We start from the raw sequence: 18,695 nt of genomic DNA on the forward strand, positions 1-18,695 counted from the left end.
AGGTGAGATCTACTAGTTTAAGAAGTGCAGAAAAAATTTGAAGTGGTATTTAGAGATGAAACAGGTGCAGATGGGGATTTTGAAGAGTGTTTTGGTGTTTTTAGAAAGTACTGTCTAGTAAACATTGGTGTGATTTTGCACTTAAATACTTCTTGATAAGGTTGTTAATGGAAGCCACCAGAATTGTGCATGATATGCTCACCATATGTTCTTGTTTTACTTAAGAAACTATCCCAGAATAATAAATATCTGTCAACTTGTTTACCTTGGTTTATCTGAGTAGCTAAGTGAGACCAACTTAAAAGTAACTTAGCTCTCTTTGATCATCCTTCCATTTTTCAGTGCATAATTCAGACTTTTTAAAAATATTTTTTTTTTTAATTGTGGAAGATTACATTTTTGTGTGTATATTTAATACAAATAGATAAATACAATTTAGAATTCTACAAGTACTTTTTATGCAGGTTGGTGAATCTTTCTGGCTCTGACAAAATTACTAACATGAGTGTAATGACAGGATTTATTTCTAAGTGACCATATAAATGCATTTCTACCAAACATTGAGGATGAATGTTTTGATCACTAAAAAGTACAAGATAAAAGAGATAAAAATCATTATTTATAAGTAAGATTTCCCGAGTGTTGATAAAAACTGTAGTTAAACCATGGTCTAATCTCTTCATGTTATACACATATTAAATTTAGCGAATGCTATGAAATCAGGGTGTTTCTGGGAATTTACAGGTATTTTGAAGCTATCTTTCAAACATATATGTATCTTTATTTTACTAAAAGACATTTTTTGTTTTTATTATGCATTACTTTAGTATTTTATTCTCCTAAACATTGAGAATTATACCACAGGCAGTTTTTTTCTTTTGACAGAGCTAACTTGTAAGCAGAGAACATAATGTACATTTGCATATGCTTTTTCTCTGATGGTTGGCTAGGAAGTAGTATACAGGAGTATGACTGCTTATATTAGACAACATTGGGAATCATCATCTTTTGGAGAGCCTAGCCAGCATGGATGAAGTTAGTTTTCAGTATGTGGGTGTAATTTTTAATTGATGCACATTATGTGCTGAAGTGTGTCCCAGAAAAATGTGGGGATGACTCCCAGGAAAAACTACGAAATTAATATTTAGCATTATGTGAATGCTTAATCCTTCTTAGTATATCTGCCATGTTTCTGATACCATACAGATACTGCAGTTATTATCATCATCATCATCATTATTATAATTATCATGATTATTATTATTATTATTCCTACTTATATGTGTTAATGATTACTTTTTAGTAGTTTTTTTCTTCTACGAGTAGATTTTTCAAGCAGTTTATTTTAAAAGATTTTGGAAAGCACATCTATATGTGAGCTCTTTAGAAAGAATGAACAATGATTAAATGCTTCAGATGACAATGTAAAAGGGATTATCAAAAAGTCACGGCAGTCAGGTGAAATCCGAGGTGACTGGAAGAGGAGAAACATTGTACCTGTCTTTAAAAAAGGGCAGGAAGGAGGACCCTGGGAACTACCAACCCATCAGCCTCACCTCTGTGCCTGTGAAGGTCATGGGATAGATCCTCTCGGAAGCTGTGCTAAGGCCCATGGAGGACAGGGAGGTGATTCAAGACTGCCAGCATGGCTTCACCAAGGGCAGGTCCTGCCTGACCAACCTGGTCATGGACATCAGTGGCAACTCAGAAGTCTGTATTGGGACCAGTGCTATTTAGTATCTTCATTAATGACAGATTAAATGATTGAGTGCACCCTCAGCAAATTTGCAGAGGATGCCAGGCTGAGTGGTGCAGATGAGTTGACACACCTGAAGGATGGGATGGCATCCAGAGGGCCCTGGACAAGCTCAAGAAGTGAGGCCGTGGGAATCTCATGAGGCTCAACAAGACCAAGTGCACGGTGCTGCACCTGGGTCAGGGCAACCCCTGGTATCAGCACAGGCTGGGGATGAACAGATTGAGAGCAGCCCTGCTGAGAGGGACCTGGGGGTGCTGGTGGGTGAGAGGCTGGACATGACCCAGCAATGTGCACTCACAGCCCAGAAAACCAGTTGTGTCCTGGGCTGCATCCAAAGCAGTGTGGCCAGCAGGGTGAGGGAGGGGATTCTGCCCCTCTGCTCTGGACATCCCACCTGGAACACTGCATCCAGCTCGGGGGTGCTCAGCACAGGAAGGACATTGGACTGTTGGAGCAAGTCCAGAGTAGGCCATGAATATGATTAGAGGGATGGACCACCTGTCCTATGAGGAAAGGCTGAGGGAATTAGGATTGTTCAGCCTGAAGAGCAGGCTCCAGGGTGACCTACTGTGACCTTCTGGTACCTGAAGGAACCCTACGAGAAGTCTGGAGAGGGACCTTTTGCAATGCCATATAGTGATAAGACAAGGGCTTTAAGCTGAAAGAGAGCAGGTTTGGTTGGGTATTAGGAAGAAATTCTTTACTGTGAGGATTGTGAGGTGCTGGAACAGATCACCCAGAGAAGTTGTGGGTACACTGTCCCTGGAAGTGTTCAAGGCCAGGTTGGATGGGGCTTTGAGCAAAATGGTCTAGTGCAAGGTGTCCCTGATCACTGCATGGGGCTTGGGGCTAGATGATCTTTAGGGTCCCTTCCATCCTCAAGATGCTCAGCTCTTGTCGTAATGGCATATCAGAACAAAACTGATTGAAACATGAATTCAAGGAGTGTCTTTTGTGTAGATCAATGCAATATGTAGTTTTCTCTTGCAAACCTCTTATGCTTTTCCTGTTGCGTTTCTTGCTTCATCTTTTTTTTGCCTACTTAAGAAATAGATTAGCTGAATGGGTGTTATCTTTATCTCTTGCTTCTGAAGAAGGAAGCAGAAATGGTATTTTATGACTTGATACAACACTGCTAAGAGGAATCAACTTGTAGGATTTGTCTTCAAGGATCATCTGTTTGTAGGAAAAAATATTGAATGTGCTTTAATGTTAATTGGAACTTACTTCTGAATAGATTATTGTTGGTGGTGGAGTGACAGTCTTTGGGCTCTAGTGGAGAGAAGAAAAATTCAAGTGTTGTTAAGTGTCATTGCTGTAAAGATTAATGTGCTTCTGAAAAGGACTATATTTCCTAACTGGAGTATGGTTTGGGATAATAGCATCTCTAGTTTTTTCAAACATGGGATTCGTAATGTGCCTGAAAGTTTAAAATCAAATTGAGGTCAAGGGATCTTTTGTTTCTTTGAAGTGTGGTGTTGCATTTGTCTAATCTATTGCATTGAACATGTTTGAATTTGGAGTGATCCTCCTGAAGAAGCGACAGCAGAGAAGTGCTACAGCACAGCTCCTTTTTGCTTAACAGAACATAAACAGATTCCTGTGTAAGTGCTGAATAACCACCCTTGCCGATGGTGCTGTGTGAATACCTCCACCCATGGGGATAAAGAGGTGGAAATTAGGTTTGTAGAACAAGGAAGTGAAGGTCATTTGGGCTAGGCCAGCTCCTCTCCTCTCTTTGGAGGTATGCATAGCAATTGACTGTGCCTTGGAGCAAGAAAGAGGCACACATACAGGAGGAAGCAGAGGAAGGGGACTCAAGCACTGATGGTCAGTCCCGTGGGAGGACAGAATTTCCAGAAATAAAAGAAGTAGTGTGCACTGAGATGACAGGGAAGGCACCCTGTGGAGGGTACGAGGGCCAGATTTTATGTAGGTTATACATTCAAACCTGAGTGGTGAAGTAGTAATCACCTGGGCAAATACTGAGTTTCTGGAATTTCTTTTTTTATCTTGTAACTTGATGGCAGTACTATGGACATTTTTGTTTAAGGTAGAGCTCCCTTTTTGCCTTTCATTTGTGGTCCCTGTCCTAGTCCCTTTTCTCTCTTCATCCTTGCATTCTCTGCATAAAAGGTACTGATAGATAAAACCTTACCAGGGCTGGATCAGTGTGCTTGCCTTTCTAATTCAGGGAGCTGTGTTGGGTTGAGGCAGTGATTGTCTAAAAGATTGCTACAGGCATAGTAAGCTTAGACATTAGCAAAATAAACCTTTCAGGATTTTCCTGTTTGATAATCATACCTGTTAAGCTGAGGGGGGCTGAATAAGGACAAACAAGTGGTGTTTCTGCTGCAACATTCAAACCAGCGTGATCAGTTGGTGAGACAACTGATTTATCTGGACAAAGGGAGCTGTGAATGTGTCTTTGGAGCTGTGTACCAAGGATTGAGCTTGGTTTCTGTGTCTTGGGGGGGAACTTTTGTATGATTTTGTTCCTTTTTTAAACAAAAGTACAAGTTTCCCATTGTTGGTATTCTTTGTATGTTTGTGACTCTCTTTTACCTCTCTGAGTTGCTAGTCTTAGCTGTGGTAGCACTTCATGCCTTAAGAAGTCTCTGAAGACAGGCTATCTAAATATGGAAACATATGCTTTACAATTAAGGATCTTTCCTGATTGCATGTCAGCACTTCACTCACAAACATGAAATTTGTGCATGCAATTGTGTAATTCCACACTCAGCCTTTGTAAGCACTGTTTCCACGTGAAGGTGTCAGGGCCATGTTTTTGTTCTTTAAACGTGTAATTTCTGCCGAGTATTGGAAAGTTTATTTTCTTTCAGAAGCTTTTTTTGCAGCCCTTGATTCCTCTTGTGTAATTCAGAGTAATAATATTTTACGTAGATGATACATATTTTACTACATTGTAACAATAATTTCTTCCCCTCCAGGAATTGTGGTGCTTGGATTAAACAGATCTCATGCCAAGAATGCACTTAGCAAAAATCTTGTAAAAATGGTAAGTGAAAAGAATAGTTTTTACTATAAAGGTGAAATATTGGAATGAAGCACTTTAAAAAGTGTTTGGTTATTCCCCTTCCTCCTTTTCTCTGTAGATGTCAAAAGCTGTGGATGCTTTGAAATCTGATAAGAAAGTACGAACTGTTATATTCCGGAGTGAAGTCCCAGGGATATTCTGTGCTGGTATGCAAACCTTATTTTCCTGAGAAGCTGGAAGTCTCTATCTCTTATTGCACAAAAAAAAAAAAAAAAAAAAAAGGCCCAGATTCCAAGGAAACATGTCTTTTTCATATATTCATCTCAGTAGCAAACAAAACATTTTTGTATGATTTTCCTCAATTGCTGACAAGAACCAAATATTGGTTTTATTCTTTCTGTGTCATAAAGTATTTCAAAATATAGAATAGTTTACTCATGGTGGTGAAAAGTCATCTAATTGAACTCCTAGAAAATCTTGCATGTATGTCAGAAAAAGTCCAAATAACACTGGAGGATGTATAAAGAGGCTTTGTAGAAAGCTGTATCAAACCTCTATTTTAAACACATTAAATTGAATTTTTAATTAAAGAAACGCACGTAAACTTAGAATTTCATGATGAATATGCATGTTACTGCAGGCTGAATGTATTCTCAAATTAAAAACAAATCAAAACAAAAAGCACACACCCCAGCCCACATATCCAACAGCACATGAGTCTTGCCAAAGTGCTCAGGAAAACAAAAGCTCTCAACTACCAGACGCTGGGAAACAGAATTTGTTGACATATCAAGATCAATTCACGCAACAGTGTCTTCTGTGGATATCAAGTGAATAGTCTTCTTATTTTTGAATGTTTCAACTGGTTGCTACCTTATTCAAATTTAATTTAAATCCATTTAAAACTGAAAACAGAAGTAAATCAGTTTGTTCTTTCTAATATACGAATAGAACTGAACTGTCAAGAAAGAGATCAGTTCTGAAATTTTTCCTTTCTATCATTTACGTAGTCAGTATGCTTGATAGCACCACACAGCATAGTTATTTCAGTTTTAAATACAAAATAGTTTTTTCAATTTTTTGCATATGTACCTACCTAAGCTCTTTTAGTTGAGTTTGAAATTTCTCATTGCTTTTAATAAGTCTGTTTTCATGCAGATACAGTTTGTCACTTACAAGACTTGTGAAAAGAATTGTCTTGAAAAGGCAGAATAATCAAATATTTGGTAATACATGTAATTATGTTAATGTGTATGTATTAATCAGGGTATTTAATTTAAAGGTTATATCTTGTGTTAAACAAAAAGTTTTAAAAATCAGTTACTAGTAATGTCAGGAAAAAGGGTTTTAAAACTGTAGTTTTTAAACTGATGAAGAGTGTAGCATCAGAGCAACACATGCAAATGGGATTTCAGGTTAGGCACTATGTACTTCAAATAAAAAGGTGGCAGTTAGTTGGCATTTGTTACCAGCTGTTGGGTTTTTTAAACCATTTTTTTATTTAACATTCTTGAATTTTATGATAGTGTTATACAGGAAATAGGAGAGCAGTAATACTGATTTCGAGGGAGAGTATCTCAGGTATGCTATTAATATTGTATTTATAAGCTCCAAGTGCTTCTCCAGTATTCTTTGTTGGCTGACTATTCAGAGCTGTTTTGGTATCAAGATTTAACATAGTCATTGTTTCTTGTTTGTCTGGCTTAGAAAAAAAAGAGGCAACTCAAAGTGTGTATATACAACTGACAGTAGACAAGATCAAGGATGTTTTTGTTGGACATTAGGAAGGAAAATTAGCCCTGAAAAGAAGACTGTGAAAGACAAGGGCTGGATAGCTATATCTGGATCTTAATCCAGGGAGTAGAGATAGGGTGTGGGCTAGGTGTCTGTAATTTTAAAAAAGTGATGGGTTAAACAAGGATCCTAAAAAAGGAGATTCTGGCAGCTGAACCATTGAAATAAAGGATGTTCCAACAGTGGTAACTGAAATTCAGGGTGAACCAGAATACCTGAGGCAGAGTTTGTCAATGAAAAGAGGCAGAAAGAGCTCAGTGGATGGATGACTTCCTTCAGTAGATGACTTTAAGGGGTGTCTCTACAGAGAATGAAAACTGAGAAAGTGTAGTGGGATGTGGAAAAAACAGGTAACAGCTTAGGGGAAGTAGGATGAAGGGGGAAACTGTGGATGTAAGAAGGCATTTTCTGGAGGGGACTTACTAAGGAAATTCAGTAGAACAGAAGTAAGTGTTTTCAAACTTAAATGTTAAAGGAGAATGTGTTGTTTCAAGAACACTTAATTTCCTTAAAAAAATGCAAGGGTCACATTTGCTTAGGCATTGTAGTGCTGTTCAGTTAGGCTAATCCTGGAATGTTTGTTTTATTTTTTTTGTATTTTCTCAATCATGTTTTCTTGCTTGCATGTATGGGAATGTATGTTTTTAAAAATACATTTTTGTGATGATTTTTTGGACCACCATCTGATGTTTTACAGACCGCATATTGAGAAACTTTGTCCTAGAATTTAGTTCCCTTTTATGTGTGAAGAGAAGTCCAAGATCATTAAATCTTGCCATTCTTCAGCTATCAACAAAAATCTGTGAAAGCCACAGGCCAAGTGTCTTATTTCCTTCTAAGGCTTAGTCCACAAAAAATGACATCCAACTGTTTTTCACAAAATAACACTGTGGATGGTTAAAAGATTTAAACTGTGTTGGTGACTGATTGGGATTTGGGTATGATTCCAAATTATGGAATTTTCACATGGTGAAATGGGAGGGGGAAAAAAAAAAGGAATTGTATAAAAGAATGTAGACGTGTGCCAGAAATCACATCCTTTCTTTTCTGCATAAAAATTCACTTTGAATCTTTTACTACTGCTTTCTCCGTATCTCCTGTTTTATACTCCATACATCTGCGGGCGCAGAAGGTTCCTCATTAATGCTCTAGCACTGATCAAAAGGGACACCTAGAAGTCAAAGAATTGCTTGGGTTAAGGATGTCTTATGTCTGTGAGCAGACTATGCCTATGAGGGCTTGTTGTGCTTCCATTAGAAGTACTCTGGCTCCGAGTCACTTCTTGGCTGCTTTCTTTGTCTGAAACCAAATAAGTAAAGTATTGCCCTTTCTGGAGTGAACATGTATGACTAGTCCTGGCCCGTGTATGTGCCCAGTTCTGCAGCCAAAGCAGGTGAGTCTGTGCAAGAGTCCTTTTATTTCCTGGCAGTGTTCCATTGTTGAGGAAGGCACAGTCTTGTGCGTGAAATAAGGCAGGTGTCCCATGGGTAAAGTGATCATGGGCTGTGCTGTGTTCACAGAAGGGGCCGAATTACATTTACATAGGCAGTTTGAATAGCTTCATTTTTCATTATTAATGTAATTTTAACATCTAGTGATGTTGCTTAGGGACTTTATGTGAGCAGATTTTCAGGATTTTTCACCTTCAACACATGGTACTGAGAGGAAGGGAGGAGGGAGTATCCAGAAGTTGATGCAAAACCTAATTTTGGCGTGGCAGTGTATTCACAGAATCACAGAATGGGTCAGGTTGGAAGGGACTACAGGGTGGTCATCTGGTCCAACCTCTCTGCTCCAGCAGGATCATTCTGGAGACAGTCTTACAGCTTCTTCTGATTTTAACAACATGAGGTCCAAGATAAAATACGTTGTCCAAGATCTGCTTTCCTTGGTTTTCAGTGTTTGATAATGGCTTTACTCCGAAGACTTGAACAACCTAATATTGCACCTCAGTTTTTATTGCTTTTGATTTCCCAAGGCTTTGAATAAAAGGCAAATTAATATTTGTAGAACTTCTAGTTTTAATAGAATTTTACATTTGGAAATGTTTTTGCAGGCTGAAGCCTACTGCTTTCTTTCATTTTTTTTCCCCTGTCTCTCTCACTCTTGTCAGCATTAGTGACATGAAATGGGGATTATGCTATATTTTGCAATTGAAAACTATGGATGTTTGAGATCAGGTAACATTCTTTTCTTTTTAAACAGTTTTACTGTTGATGGTTGCAGTGATTAAAGAAACAGACTACTATTATATTCTTTTCCTTCCACCTTCACTTGCTGTTCTTTGTGCAAAAATAGTTTCCCTTAGGATTGTCATGTTCCTCCAGCCCTCTTTTCATGTCCTGTCAAGAAGGTGCTTGCATATGTATTAAAAAAATGTATTCCTCATTTGTTTGTTCTCAGACCCATAGTCCATTGGTTCAGTTTACAGCTCATGCTAATAAATAAAACCCTTTGCTACTGTTTTCAACTGGCCAAGCAGGACAGTTGCTTAACTCTTGCTGTCCCAAACAGTCAGAGACTGTTTCTTTCCTGATAGTCCATATGTGAGTTATTGTCAGTTTCTCTGTTGATATGCAAAAAAGTGTTGCCACCTCATAAAGGAGAAGAATGAAATGCTGTGATTCCCTAGAGGAACACACTACTTCTGGATTTCCTTTTGTATGGCAGAGTTGGGAGAGCTTTCTGGGACAAGAACTTGTAACTTCTTGAGATTTTTGTGGTGACTGTCTTTGGACTACAGGTCTTAAGGGCAGTCTCTTCTGTATTGTTTTTTCAAAGTTAACTGGACTAACCAAAGTAGAGGTTGTGAGATTGAAGCGTTATTTGCTTTGTGTATGTGTGCACAAAAAGGGAGCGAGCTTTCTTGGCATATTTGAAAAATGTTGTTATTTGGTGACCTTATTTCAGAAATCTTTGAGACATATCAGAATATAGACAGTGAACTTTTTTTTTGTTGTTGTTGTTGTAAGAGGTTTTCAAGACAATTTGAAAAATTTGTGTATTAGAACTCTTAAAACCACTTAACCTAAAAGTTCCTTCAGCTTGGCCAATAAAGCCCTCTCTTAGAAAAGCAGGAGTAATCTTTCTGCCAGCAAAAATTCATCATTTTAGTCTGTGGTGTGAGTAAAGCCAACCCAAATGCTTCTCCTGTTGGCATAAATTGTCTGCATCAGAATTATGTTTCCAGCAAGGCTGAATTGGCTGTATGGTGTCTGGTTCCCGGCTGCCACCTCCAGCTGGTGTAGTTTTCCTGGCAGAAGTTTATGAAGCAGATAAGCCTGTTAGGGCAGATCCTTGAAGACTTCTTTGTTTATGAGGTTTTGAAGTGAAGAAGGAGAGGAATTCCATTATAGCTCTCAAATACTTGACCTACTCTTATTTTTGTAGAACTAGCAGGAGTAGTAGGGAGGTATTACTGTGGGTGTAGTCTCCTTTTGCCCTGCAGTCTCTGTTAAATGGGCAAGGAAAGAATATAAATTTTCTCTGAGCATACTTTGTCCTCCAGATCCCAGCTCCTGCACACACACTAAGAGAGTTTGTGTATTACTTCGTTGTTCCCTTTTGAGGATTGAGGTCACACATGAAAATGTTTTAGTGTCTCCTGAATATTTTTGTTGCTGTACATACGTTTCATTCCTCAAAATAAATGCCTTCATATGTAGTCTGTAGCTAGGTTTTTTTCCTCTGTTTTTCATTCCAGGCTTGCACCAATGTTGAGATTCAAACTGGTGCTATCTGCTTGCAGACTGTTAGGCTCAATGGCGGCTGCATTTCCCCTGGGGCAGCGTCACTTAGTGAAATGCAGCAGGTTGGTCAGCCGTGTGTCAGCTCTGTCCTGTGTGCATAGTAATCTGTTAGGTTTGGATCCTACAGATTGCATTTGTCTGACATCATTTATTGTACTTCTTAATTTTGTCGTTGTTTCTCTGAAAGAACAAATTGTTGTCATGATTTTCTAGAGGACATGTGGAACAGCTGGGCCAATAAAGAGTGCAGTTAGGATTGTGGTTTAATCCCCAGGTCTATACAGAAAAAAAATCCCAATAAGAAAAGCTGTTTTAAATGTCTTTCTTTTGAAAGTACCTCATTCAGTTAACTCCAAATGCTCCTCCACCTTCTACGCTGACAACGCATACTGAATTTCAGATGAAATTGGAATGAGAGCTAGAAAAGTCAATCTTAAACAAAAGCTTGTTCTCAGCCCTCAGTATGGCAGAGCTGCTATGTGCCTAATTGGTCATTTACATGATTCTGATATTGGAATGTAGTTCAGAGGGGTTCAGCATGCTATGTCATCCATATTATTTTGCATAAGTTTACCTTAACCGTGTGGTTACCTTGGAAAACAAGCTACTGGGAAATTAGCAAATAAAAATCGCTTTTAGCTAAGGCAGCAAATGGTGGCACAGTAAATAGCTGCATGCTAAGTTATGCTTCAAAAATAAAAAAATATGCATTCATCCTTTAGCTGCAGAAAAAATACAAGTGGGAGGTTTCCAGGAAGTTTTTCACTAAGAATATGAGAATTTAATTTACTGTGTTTATTTTTTTAATCTCCAAAAGACTGATCTGTTCCTGTTGAGGAGGCAGACACAAGGAATGGGATTGGAAGTTAGGTGGGAATGTTCTCAATAGTGCAGTCCTTAAATCAGCATCTAACCAGCTGTGAAACTTTAAGCTAAGAATCACTTGTCTGCCTTCTCATTGGTCATTTCAATGCCTTGCTTGAGCGAACTATAGAATTTGTTTTTAATTTTTTCAGCTTTCTGAATGTTATTCTCTAGTGGGGAAGAGTTTTTAAACCAGTGTATTGAGTTCACATGGGCCTCTCTCAGAAGAGACCAGGAGCTGTCTTGGTACTGGACATAGTGAGCTGCAGCCAGTTCCAAAACAGAGCCATGACTGTCCAAAGCTCAGTCTTTAAGTGATGCTGGTGACACCTCTATGATCATCATCATCATCATGGCTGGGCTTCACGAACGAAAATTTGGGAGGGCTCTATCCACATTTGTTACAGGCACGTTGGTGACTTATGAGGCCAATATGAGACAGACATATCTGATTGCAAAAGGCACAGCAGAAAGACTCTTTGGATGGTATATTCTGCAGAACACGATTCTTTCTGCATTGCCTTTTTTCCTCGAGAGTGATCCTGCTGCGTTCTCAAAGGCATCAGCAGCATTATAGATGGGGTGTCTCCAGACCTCCCGATTGGAGGCCAGGGTAGACCAGTTCTGGTGATCAATGTGGCCAAGGCTGAGATGTTGTTTCAGGGAGTCCTTGTATCTCCTCTTTGGGGCTCCTCTCTTGCAGCAGCCGGTGGCAAGTTCACCATAAAGCAGGATCTCAGGGAGGGGGTGGTTGGTCCTTCATCCTGGAGACGTGCCCTGCCCAGCACAGCTGTGTTCTCAGCAACATGGCCTCAATGCTTGTGACTGCTGCCTGTTCTAGAACAGATGGATTGGTCACATCATCTGACCAGTGGATGTTTAGGATTGTTCGGAGGCACCTCTGTGATAACATAGTTAGAAATGGTGGAGAACCATGTGCAGGAGCCATGAGAGAGAAGTGAGAAAAAAATGTGAGGGAACAGCCCTGAAGACACTGAGATCAGTGGGAAGGAAGGAAGGAAGGAAGGGGAGAAGGTGCTCCAAGTGCCAAAGCAGAGGTTCCCCTGCAGCCCAAGGAGAAGACCATGGCAAAGCAGGTTGTTCCCCTGGAGCTCATGGAGGACCCACTGTGGAGCAGATAAGAGCCCTCTGAGGAGCAAGTGTTATGGTCTTACTGCAAGCCCCATTCCCAATCCCCATTGTGAGGCGCAGCAGTGGGGAGAGGTGGAGGAGTTAGTAGTAAAGTTAAGCCAAGAGAGAAGGAAGAGTAGGGGCAAGATGGTTTTATTTTGGTTTTTGTTTCTCGCTATCCATGTCTTACTGGCAGTAGATGAAATTTGTCTTTCCCAAGTCCAGTCAGTCTGTTTTACCCACGATGGTAACAAGGCAGTGATCTCCCTGTCCTTATCTCAATCCATGAGCTTGTAATTGTATTTTCTCTCCTGTCTTATTGAGAAAGGGAATTGAGAGACTGTCTTTGTGGCACTAGACAGATGGCCTAAGTTAACACAGTTGTTATGGGTTTTCCAAAATAAGACTGAGGCAACACCTTTATTCTTGAGGAACTATGAAATCGAGGGTGGACTGGTTATATGGAGTCTCAAGAGAAACTTGTGTAAAAATAGGGCTAAAATAAAAGTAATGAGGAATCTTTCTCTCCAGATGAGTGAGTAGTGACCAGTACTGTGTAATAAGTACTGTGCAGAAGCTGAAGTGGAATAACTCCATCTGAAGAGACTATGTCTGTAGCTGCTTTGTTCTTTTCTCCATCCCTTACATAAGATGCAGGACTCTTTTCATCAGGCTTGACATCTGTTTAGATGTCTCTCTTTTGCAACACTGTGTGCTCTAAAGCCTTGTCTATGAAATGCTGTGTGTCCTTCTCTAGTTTTGAAGTTCTCTAATGACATCTTTAGGTTAGTTACTCCTTTAGTACCAGGAGCAATTTATAAAAATATTAAATTTCTGTCTCAGAGGGACTCCATTCTTCCACTGAATGAAAACAATTTGAATTGAAAGTACTTTCAGCCACCGTGGACTTGTCTCCTGTGTCAGAGTTTTTCTTAGGATCTAGTGGAAGTAGAGACAGTGTTATTCATAGCTCATATTGCCATAGCATAAAACTTAAAAAAAAAGAAAAGTTTCTGGTAATTGGGTGTATTCATCTGGGGATGCTAGTTGTGGATATATCCATGCAATTTTTCTTCCTTTTTTGGTCTTGAATGAGCTGTAGACCAGAGCTAACTGTGATTTGTGAGCACAAAATAAATACCAAATTTAAGATCAGACCATTAATGAAAAATAAATTATGAAATCCAACTAGGGAATTATCTTTTTAGCAGTATTTTCCCTTGACTGACATAATTTTGATATTTACTTTTTCAACCTGATGAAACAGAACATCTGTCCATTCCTTCTCTTGCCTGGCTTGTGGTATCTGGTTAAGAAATGGAAATGTATTTATTTCAATAATATGAGTATTCTTCTTTCTCCTTCCTCAGTAGAATTGAAGCCATCTTTGAACTTGTGATCCATGCTATTACTTAAGATTTACTAAAAAGACCCAAATCTGTCTGAATTGGTCCTCTAGTTATGTGGTGAGCCTTGCCAAACAGAATCAACATGTTTGTGCACGGTGACTTTGCTAGTATAATACTCACCAAAGGCTGGACATTCACCTGGAACTACAGCACCTTCTTCAGTTACTTGAAGTGTGGGGTTACTTTATGTGATGGTTTTCTGTCTTTAGAACTAATTTTGAGCAACAGAGGGCTATACTATACTTGGTGTCATCCATCTGGTTTAAGTGTGCTGGGAAGTGTAAAAACAGTGCATCTTTGGATACTGGAGAACGTAGTGAGGTTATGGTAAGTTTTACTTGCTCATAAAAATAATATATTTTTTAAAAACTTGTTCCGTTCTGATAGTTTAATGTCTTAGGCTTTTAGTCCATTACAGCAAATGCACACAATGCAATATTTTCTGAAAATATTTCTTCCAGTGAAAGCCACCTAAAATATTAAAAATATTAAATTCTAGGTAAAAGATATATTTCTGAGGGAGTGGCATTTGATTAGTTCTTTAGTTTATCCTGAGGAGGGTAACAGGAAACAGGAATGACTTTCCCAGAGCCATTAAAAAATACAAAAGCATGGAAAAAATTGATCAAATTGAATACTTAAAATTATTACATTGAAATATTAGGTATAAAATAATTTGTTATGTTCTGGAGGAGTAGTCACAAAGCATAAATATACTGGTGATAAGAGAAATTTACTTGTTTCAATTCTGTGTCTGGCAGTCAGAGTAGTTCTCAGGGTGTCCTCTCTTTTGAGTAGCTGTATGGAAAAACTAGGGAGACAAATTTCTGAAGGGAACACTTGGCTGTTTTTGAGTTCCCCTCCTACATCTCATTTAGAGTAAGCTGAGTAAAAATTTTGGAAATGCAGCTTATTTTTTTAATGGAAAATAGAGAGTTGGAACCTAACTTTAGAGCTGAGACTTTTATACCCAAGTGACTGGAAGTCATTTAATTAATGAGAATAAATGTAACCGTATAGCTTACAAATAAGGGAGTCAAATATGATCCCGAACGACTGGAGAACTTCTGCAGTTTTGTGAGATGCTTGAATCTGACACAGCGCTCAAGATCTTTTGGATTGTTACAGAAATGATGCAGAAGTCTCCTGAGTAGAAATCTGTAGTGATTTGGTGTGCAAGCTCGACACAGGCAGGAGCTGGGGAGAAGGACCTTCAGCATAAAGCAGAATTTAAATAAAAGTGACATCTTGTCAAGATGATTATGAAGCAGTGAAAGGTACCTTGCTTGAATACCTTGAATAGAGAAATGCTTGAATAGAGAAACATACATACAGACCTTACTTAGAGTGCTGTAATAAACTTTCAAATAGTAAAGACTTCTCTGAGGTGGATTTTACCAGAATAGACTAAATTAAAATGGAAAAGATACCAGATGGATGCAGAACATTTTATACTGGGAAAACTCCTTGGCAGCTAATGTTCTTAGGTAGTTGGACAACTTGTTTTCCCATTTGCTCCTATAGAGAGACTCTGCTTTCTGGATATAAAATATATTAAAAAAATTATTTCAATATTTAGAGCTTAATCAGAAATAGTTTTGCTCTGTATTTGTCTTCTTTTTTTAATATGCTTCTGAAGGGTTTGGTCCACAGATGTCTTTGGTGATGTCACTAGTTTATTGCAGCTTTTGTTGCTTGGAAATACATCTTTAATGGCTATGTTATGTATGTAGTGCAACTGCAATGTGTTTAATTTTGATTTTAAAAAAATTGTTCTATAGTATTTCTATCATGTTTATCCAAACCCACGTTTTCTAGGTTACATGGGTAGATGAATTCCTGCATTTCATGTACGTGTTACAGTTGGATTTGACTTTTGGAATATAGTCCTTGTGGCACTGCTTAGGACTGCTTCAGAGTAGTGCTGAGTTTCACATACAGCTACTCACTGAAATGCTGCACACTTTTTTGTTTTCCCCCTTTTTTATCCTGTACCACTGAAGCGTGAAATTAGATGACTGTTGGCACACATGACACCGTGTAAGAAATTTCTCTAATACCCTGCATGTTAGAGGTGTGTAGGTGAACTTGACTGTCATAAAACAGGACTTAACTGGAAACTTGCATAACCATCACTGGACCGCTTCTGGTGCCTGGATCAAAGTGTGAGGACTGCAGGATTCAGTGCTGCTAAAGTCTTTGATTTGGTAGGGTAGACTAGTGGGTAGGATGCTGTAACTGAACAGTTTTATTTCTGTGAAAGTGAATAAAGTTGTCTTGGTATGCTTGAGATTCACTTGGTAGGGCATGTCCTTAATGTGGCATAATTTGTCATCTTCAAGCAAGCTGTAGGCTCTATTGATTCCTGCAGGTGTATTAAAGCTAGTTGAGTTTTGATTTAGTATTTCAAGCTACAGGAATATCTGTGCAGTCATCGTTGGTATCTTCTGGCTCTTTGAAGCCACAGGGCAATTCAGCTGAGTCTTCTGATATCCTTGTATGTGTCATCTTTCTGTACCTCTCTGTAGGTGCTTTGAATTATTTGGGTTGTTTTGCTTGTGGTTGACGTATGCATTAACAAATGCCTTAAGTACTAGTGGTCTTTATGACTTGTACTGGGCATGGCTGGGACAGAGTTCATTTTCCGTATAGCAGCCCATATGGTGCTGTGTTATAGACTGGTGAACAAAACAGTGGTGGAAAGACACCAGTGTTTTAGTTGTCACTGAGCAGTGCTTGGACAACATTGAGGTCCCCTCTGCTTCTCACTGTGCCAGTGAGTCAAGGGTTGGCAAGAGGCTGGGAGGGTACACAGCTGGCACAGCCAGCTGGAATTGTGAAAGGGAGTATTCCATGACTCATGACATCATACTCAGCAGTAAAACTGGGTAGTTGTTTTTCCAAAGTAGACCTTGCTTAGGGCTGGAGAGGCATTGGTCTGCTGGTGGTGAATGATTGTTTTTGCATCCTTTGTTTTCTTCTTTTTCCTCCCGTACTTATTAAACTGTCTTTATCTCAACCTGCAAGGTGATTTTTCCACACAGCCATTCATCCCTCTCCCCCTGTCCCCACCTTGCTTTTGCTGTTCCTTTTGTCTTGTCCATCCTGCTGGTGCAGAGTGAGAAAGCAGCTGAGTGGGGGCTTATCTGCCATCCTGTGTCAAAACTGTGGTTTTGCAGTACAGAACTGTGGTTTTGTGTGACATCAAAAATGAAATCTGTAGTCATTAGGTGGGTTAGCTCCAAAAATGTCCTGTAAGGTGATGAATACCAACATTAATGTTACCCTACTCCTTTTTAGCTTTTCTAGAGGGATGCTTGAAGTCACTTCAAGCCTTTTCCAGCAGGTGTTGCAGGCCTAGAGGGTTATTCTTTATTCCTGTTCTATTTTCAAAGTGCAGTGGTGAACTCTCAGCTAAGAACTTGGCATTTAGGGAGGTGCTCCTGAATTACTTTTAATCCAAAAGTACCTTCAGGACTCTCCAGGTAGAAACACAGGTTTTCAGAAAATAATCTTTCTGTACTTCTAGCCTTTCATGGTTAGCAGTTTGCACAAACTTTAGGAGATGATTTATGGGGATTGTTATTCACGCTGCTTTACATGTGAACAGTTGCAGGTTTATCCTGGAGTCTGGAATTTGCAGCACCTTACAGTATTAGGTATTAGATTATGAGTTTGAGAGGTATTCCTAAATTACAAAATGTTGTTTGACTGTGTTTCTTTATAGGCCTGCATTGGCAATATGTTTTTGCTTTAAGCCTTTCATTTCAAGTCTCCCCATTGGGGATGGAGAAACAGTTCTCTCTATGCATTTAAATTTTTATTTTTATTTTTTTTGGGAGATCTCTTGAAAGCTGGGTTAGTATCCTAACTGACATTAAGACAATTCAGGAACTTTATTTTTCCAAGCTACTTGCACATCTCTGTAATAAATATGATTTTAGATTCCGAAGACAACTTTGCATATTTTGAAATAGAATTTTATTTATTGCCCAGAAAACATATAGGACTTATTGGATAGAGTTCTGTCTTTTTTTAGTATCAAGTTGTTTGTGCTTTGGTGATTGTAACAGGTTATTAGGGGTGTTCAGCAATTTGATTGAATCCAACAGGGTCCCTGGAGGTGTTTAAAAGCTGTGTAGATGTGGCACTTGGGACATGGTTTAGTGGTGGACATGGCTGTGTTAGGTGAACAATCAGACTCGATGATCTTGGAGATCTTTTTCAGCCTAAATGATGCTATGACTGTGTGATACCAGACCCACTTTAACATGATTGTGGTGGAGAATAGCTATTTTAATTCATGTAATTTTCACTCTTTTCATCATCTTCAAATCCTAGTTAAAAGAAAGCAATTGCATCTTGATTATGTATAAACTCCAAGTCTGTCATAGACTCTCTTACACCTTCCTAAAATCTGCAAGCTTATTTTCAGGTGTTGGCTAGAGCTTGTGCTGCAGTTTCAGGGCATGCACATGGATGCTTTTTTTGTCAGAAATTGAACTCACTCATCTTGTGCTCTGTATAAAATGGTTTAAAACTTTGTGGTTTTAAAGTGACTAAAACCATGTGAAGATCACTTTAACAGAAAGATACAGATTATTGATTATCCCTGATCAAACTAAATTGATAAGGATAGCTTTTGGTTAGGCCTTTGCCACCCAGGACATTGCTGGTAAATGCCTTTGTTCCTAGATGAAGAACTTAATTCTTTTTAACCTCTGTTATCAACATTTGACTTTCCCACTGCAGTCTCTTAAGGTCCAGATCTCTTCCATAAGTAATAAGTCAAATTGAGTAGTCACTTCCATTTGAAATACTCGTGTCCTGTCTGTTGTTGCTTTGTGAAGAAGTGATGCAGGTTTTTTCACAGTTCTCTGAGGCGGGTTGTCTTTGTACACTGTGTGAGTTAAATAACCCTTTACTTTGGTGTACTAAGTGCCTATGGCACCTGATTTCTTTATTGGCGAGGGAACTGAGCCTGCTTTGCC

General features: G+C 38.9%; 1 protein-coding gene across 1 annotated transcript in view; it reads left to right on the forward strand.

Moving 5' to 3' along the window:
* Positions 1–1,836: 1,836 nt before the first annotated feature.
* Positions 1,837–18,695, forward strand: part of AUH (AU RNA binding methylglutaconyl-CoA hydratase) — a 105,851-nt gene continuing 88,992 nt past the window's right edge. Inside the window, exons 1-3 of the mRNA XM_029965462.1 lie at positions 1,837–1,921; positions 4,711–4,778; positions 4,876–4,963. Coding sequence (XP_029821322.1) covers positions 1,837–1,921; positions 4,711–4,778; positions 4,876–4,963 — 241 coding nt within the window. The remainder of the gene's footprint in view (positions 1,922–4,710; positions 4,779–4,875; positions 4,964–18,695) is intronic.

This window comes from Manacus vitellinus, unplaced genomic scaffold (genome assembly GCF_001715985.3).
Source record: "Manacus vitellinus isolate BGI_N305 unplaced genomic scaffold, ASM171598v3 scaffold_9_pilon, whole genome shotgun sequence".
In the NCBI taxonomy this organism is placed as follows: domain Eukaryota; kingdom Metazoa; phylum Chordata; class Aves; order Passeriformes; family Pipridae; genus Manacus; species Manacus vitellinus.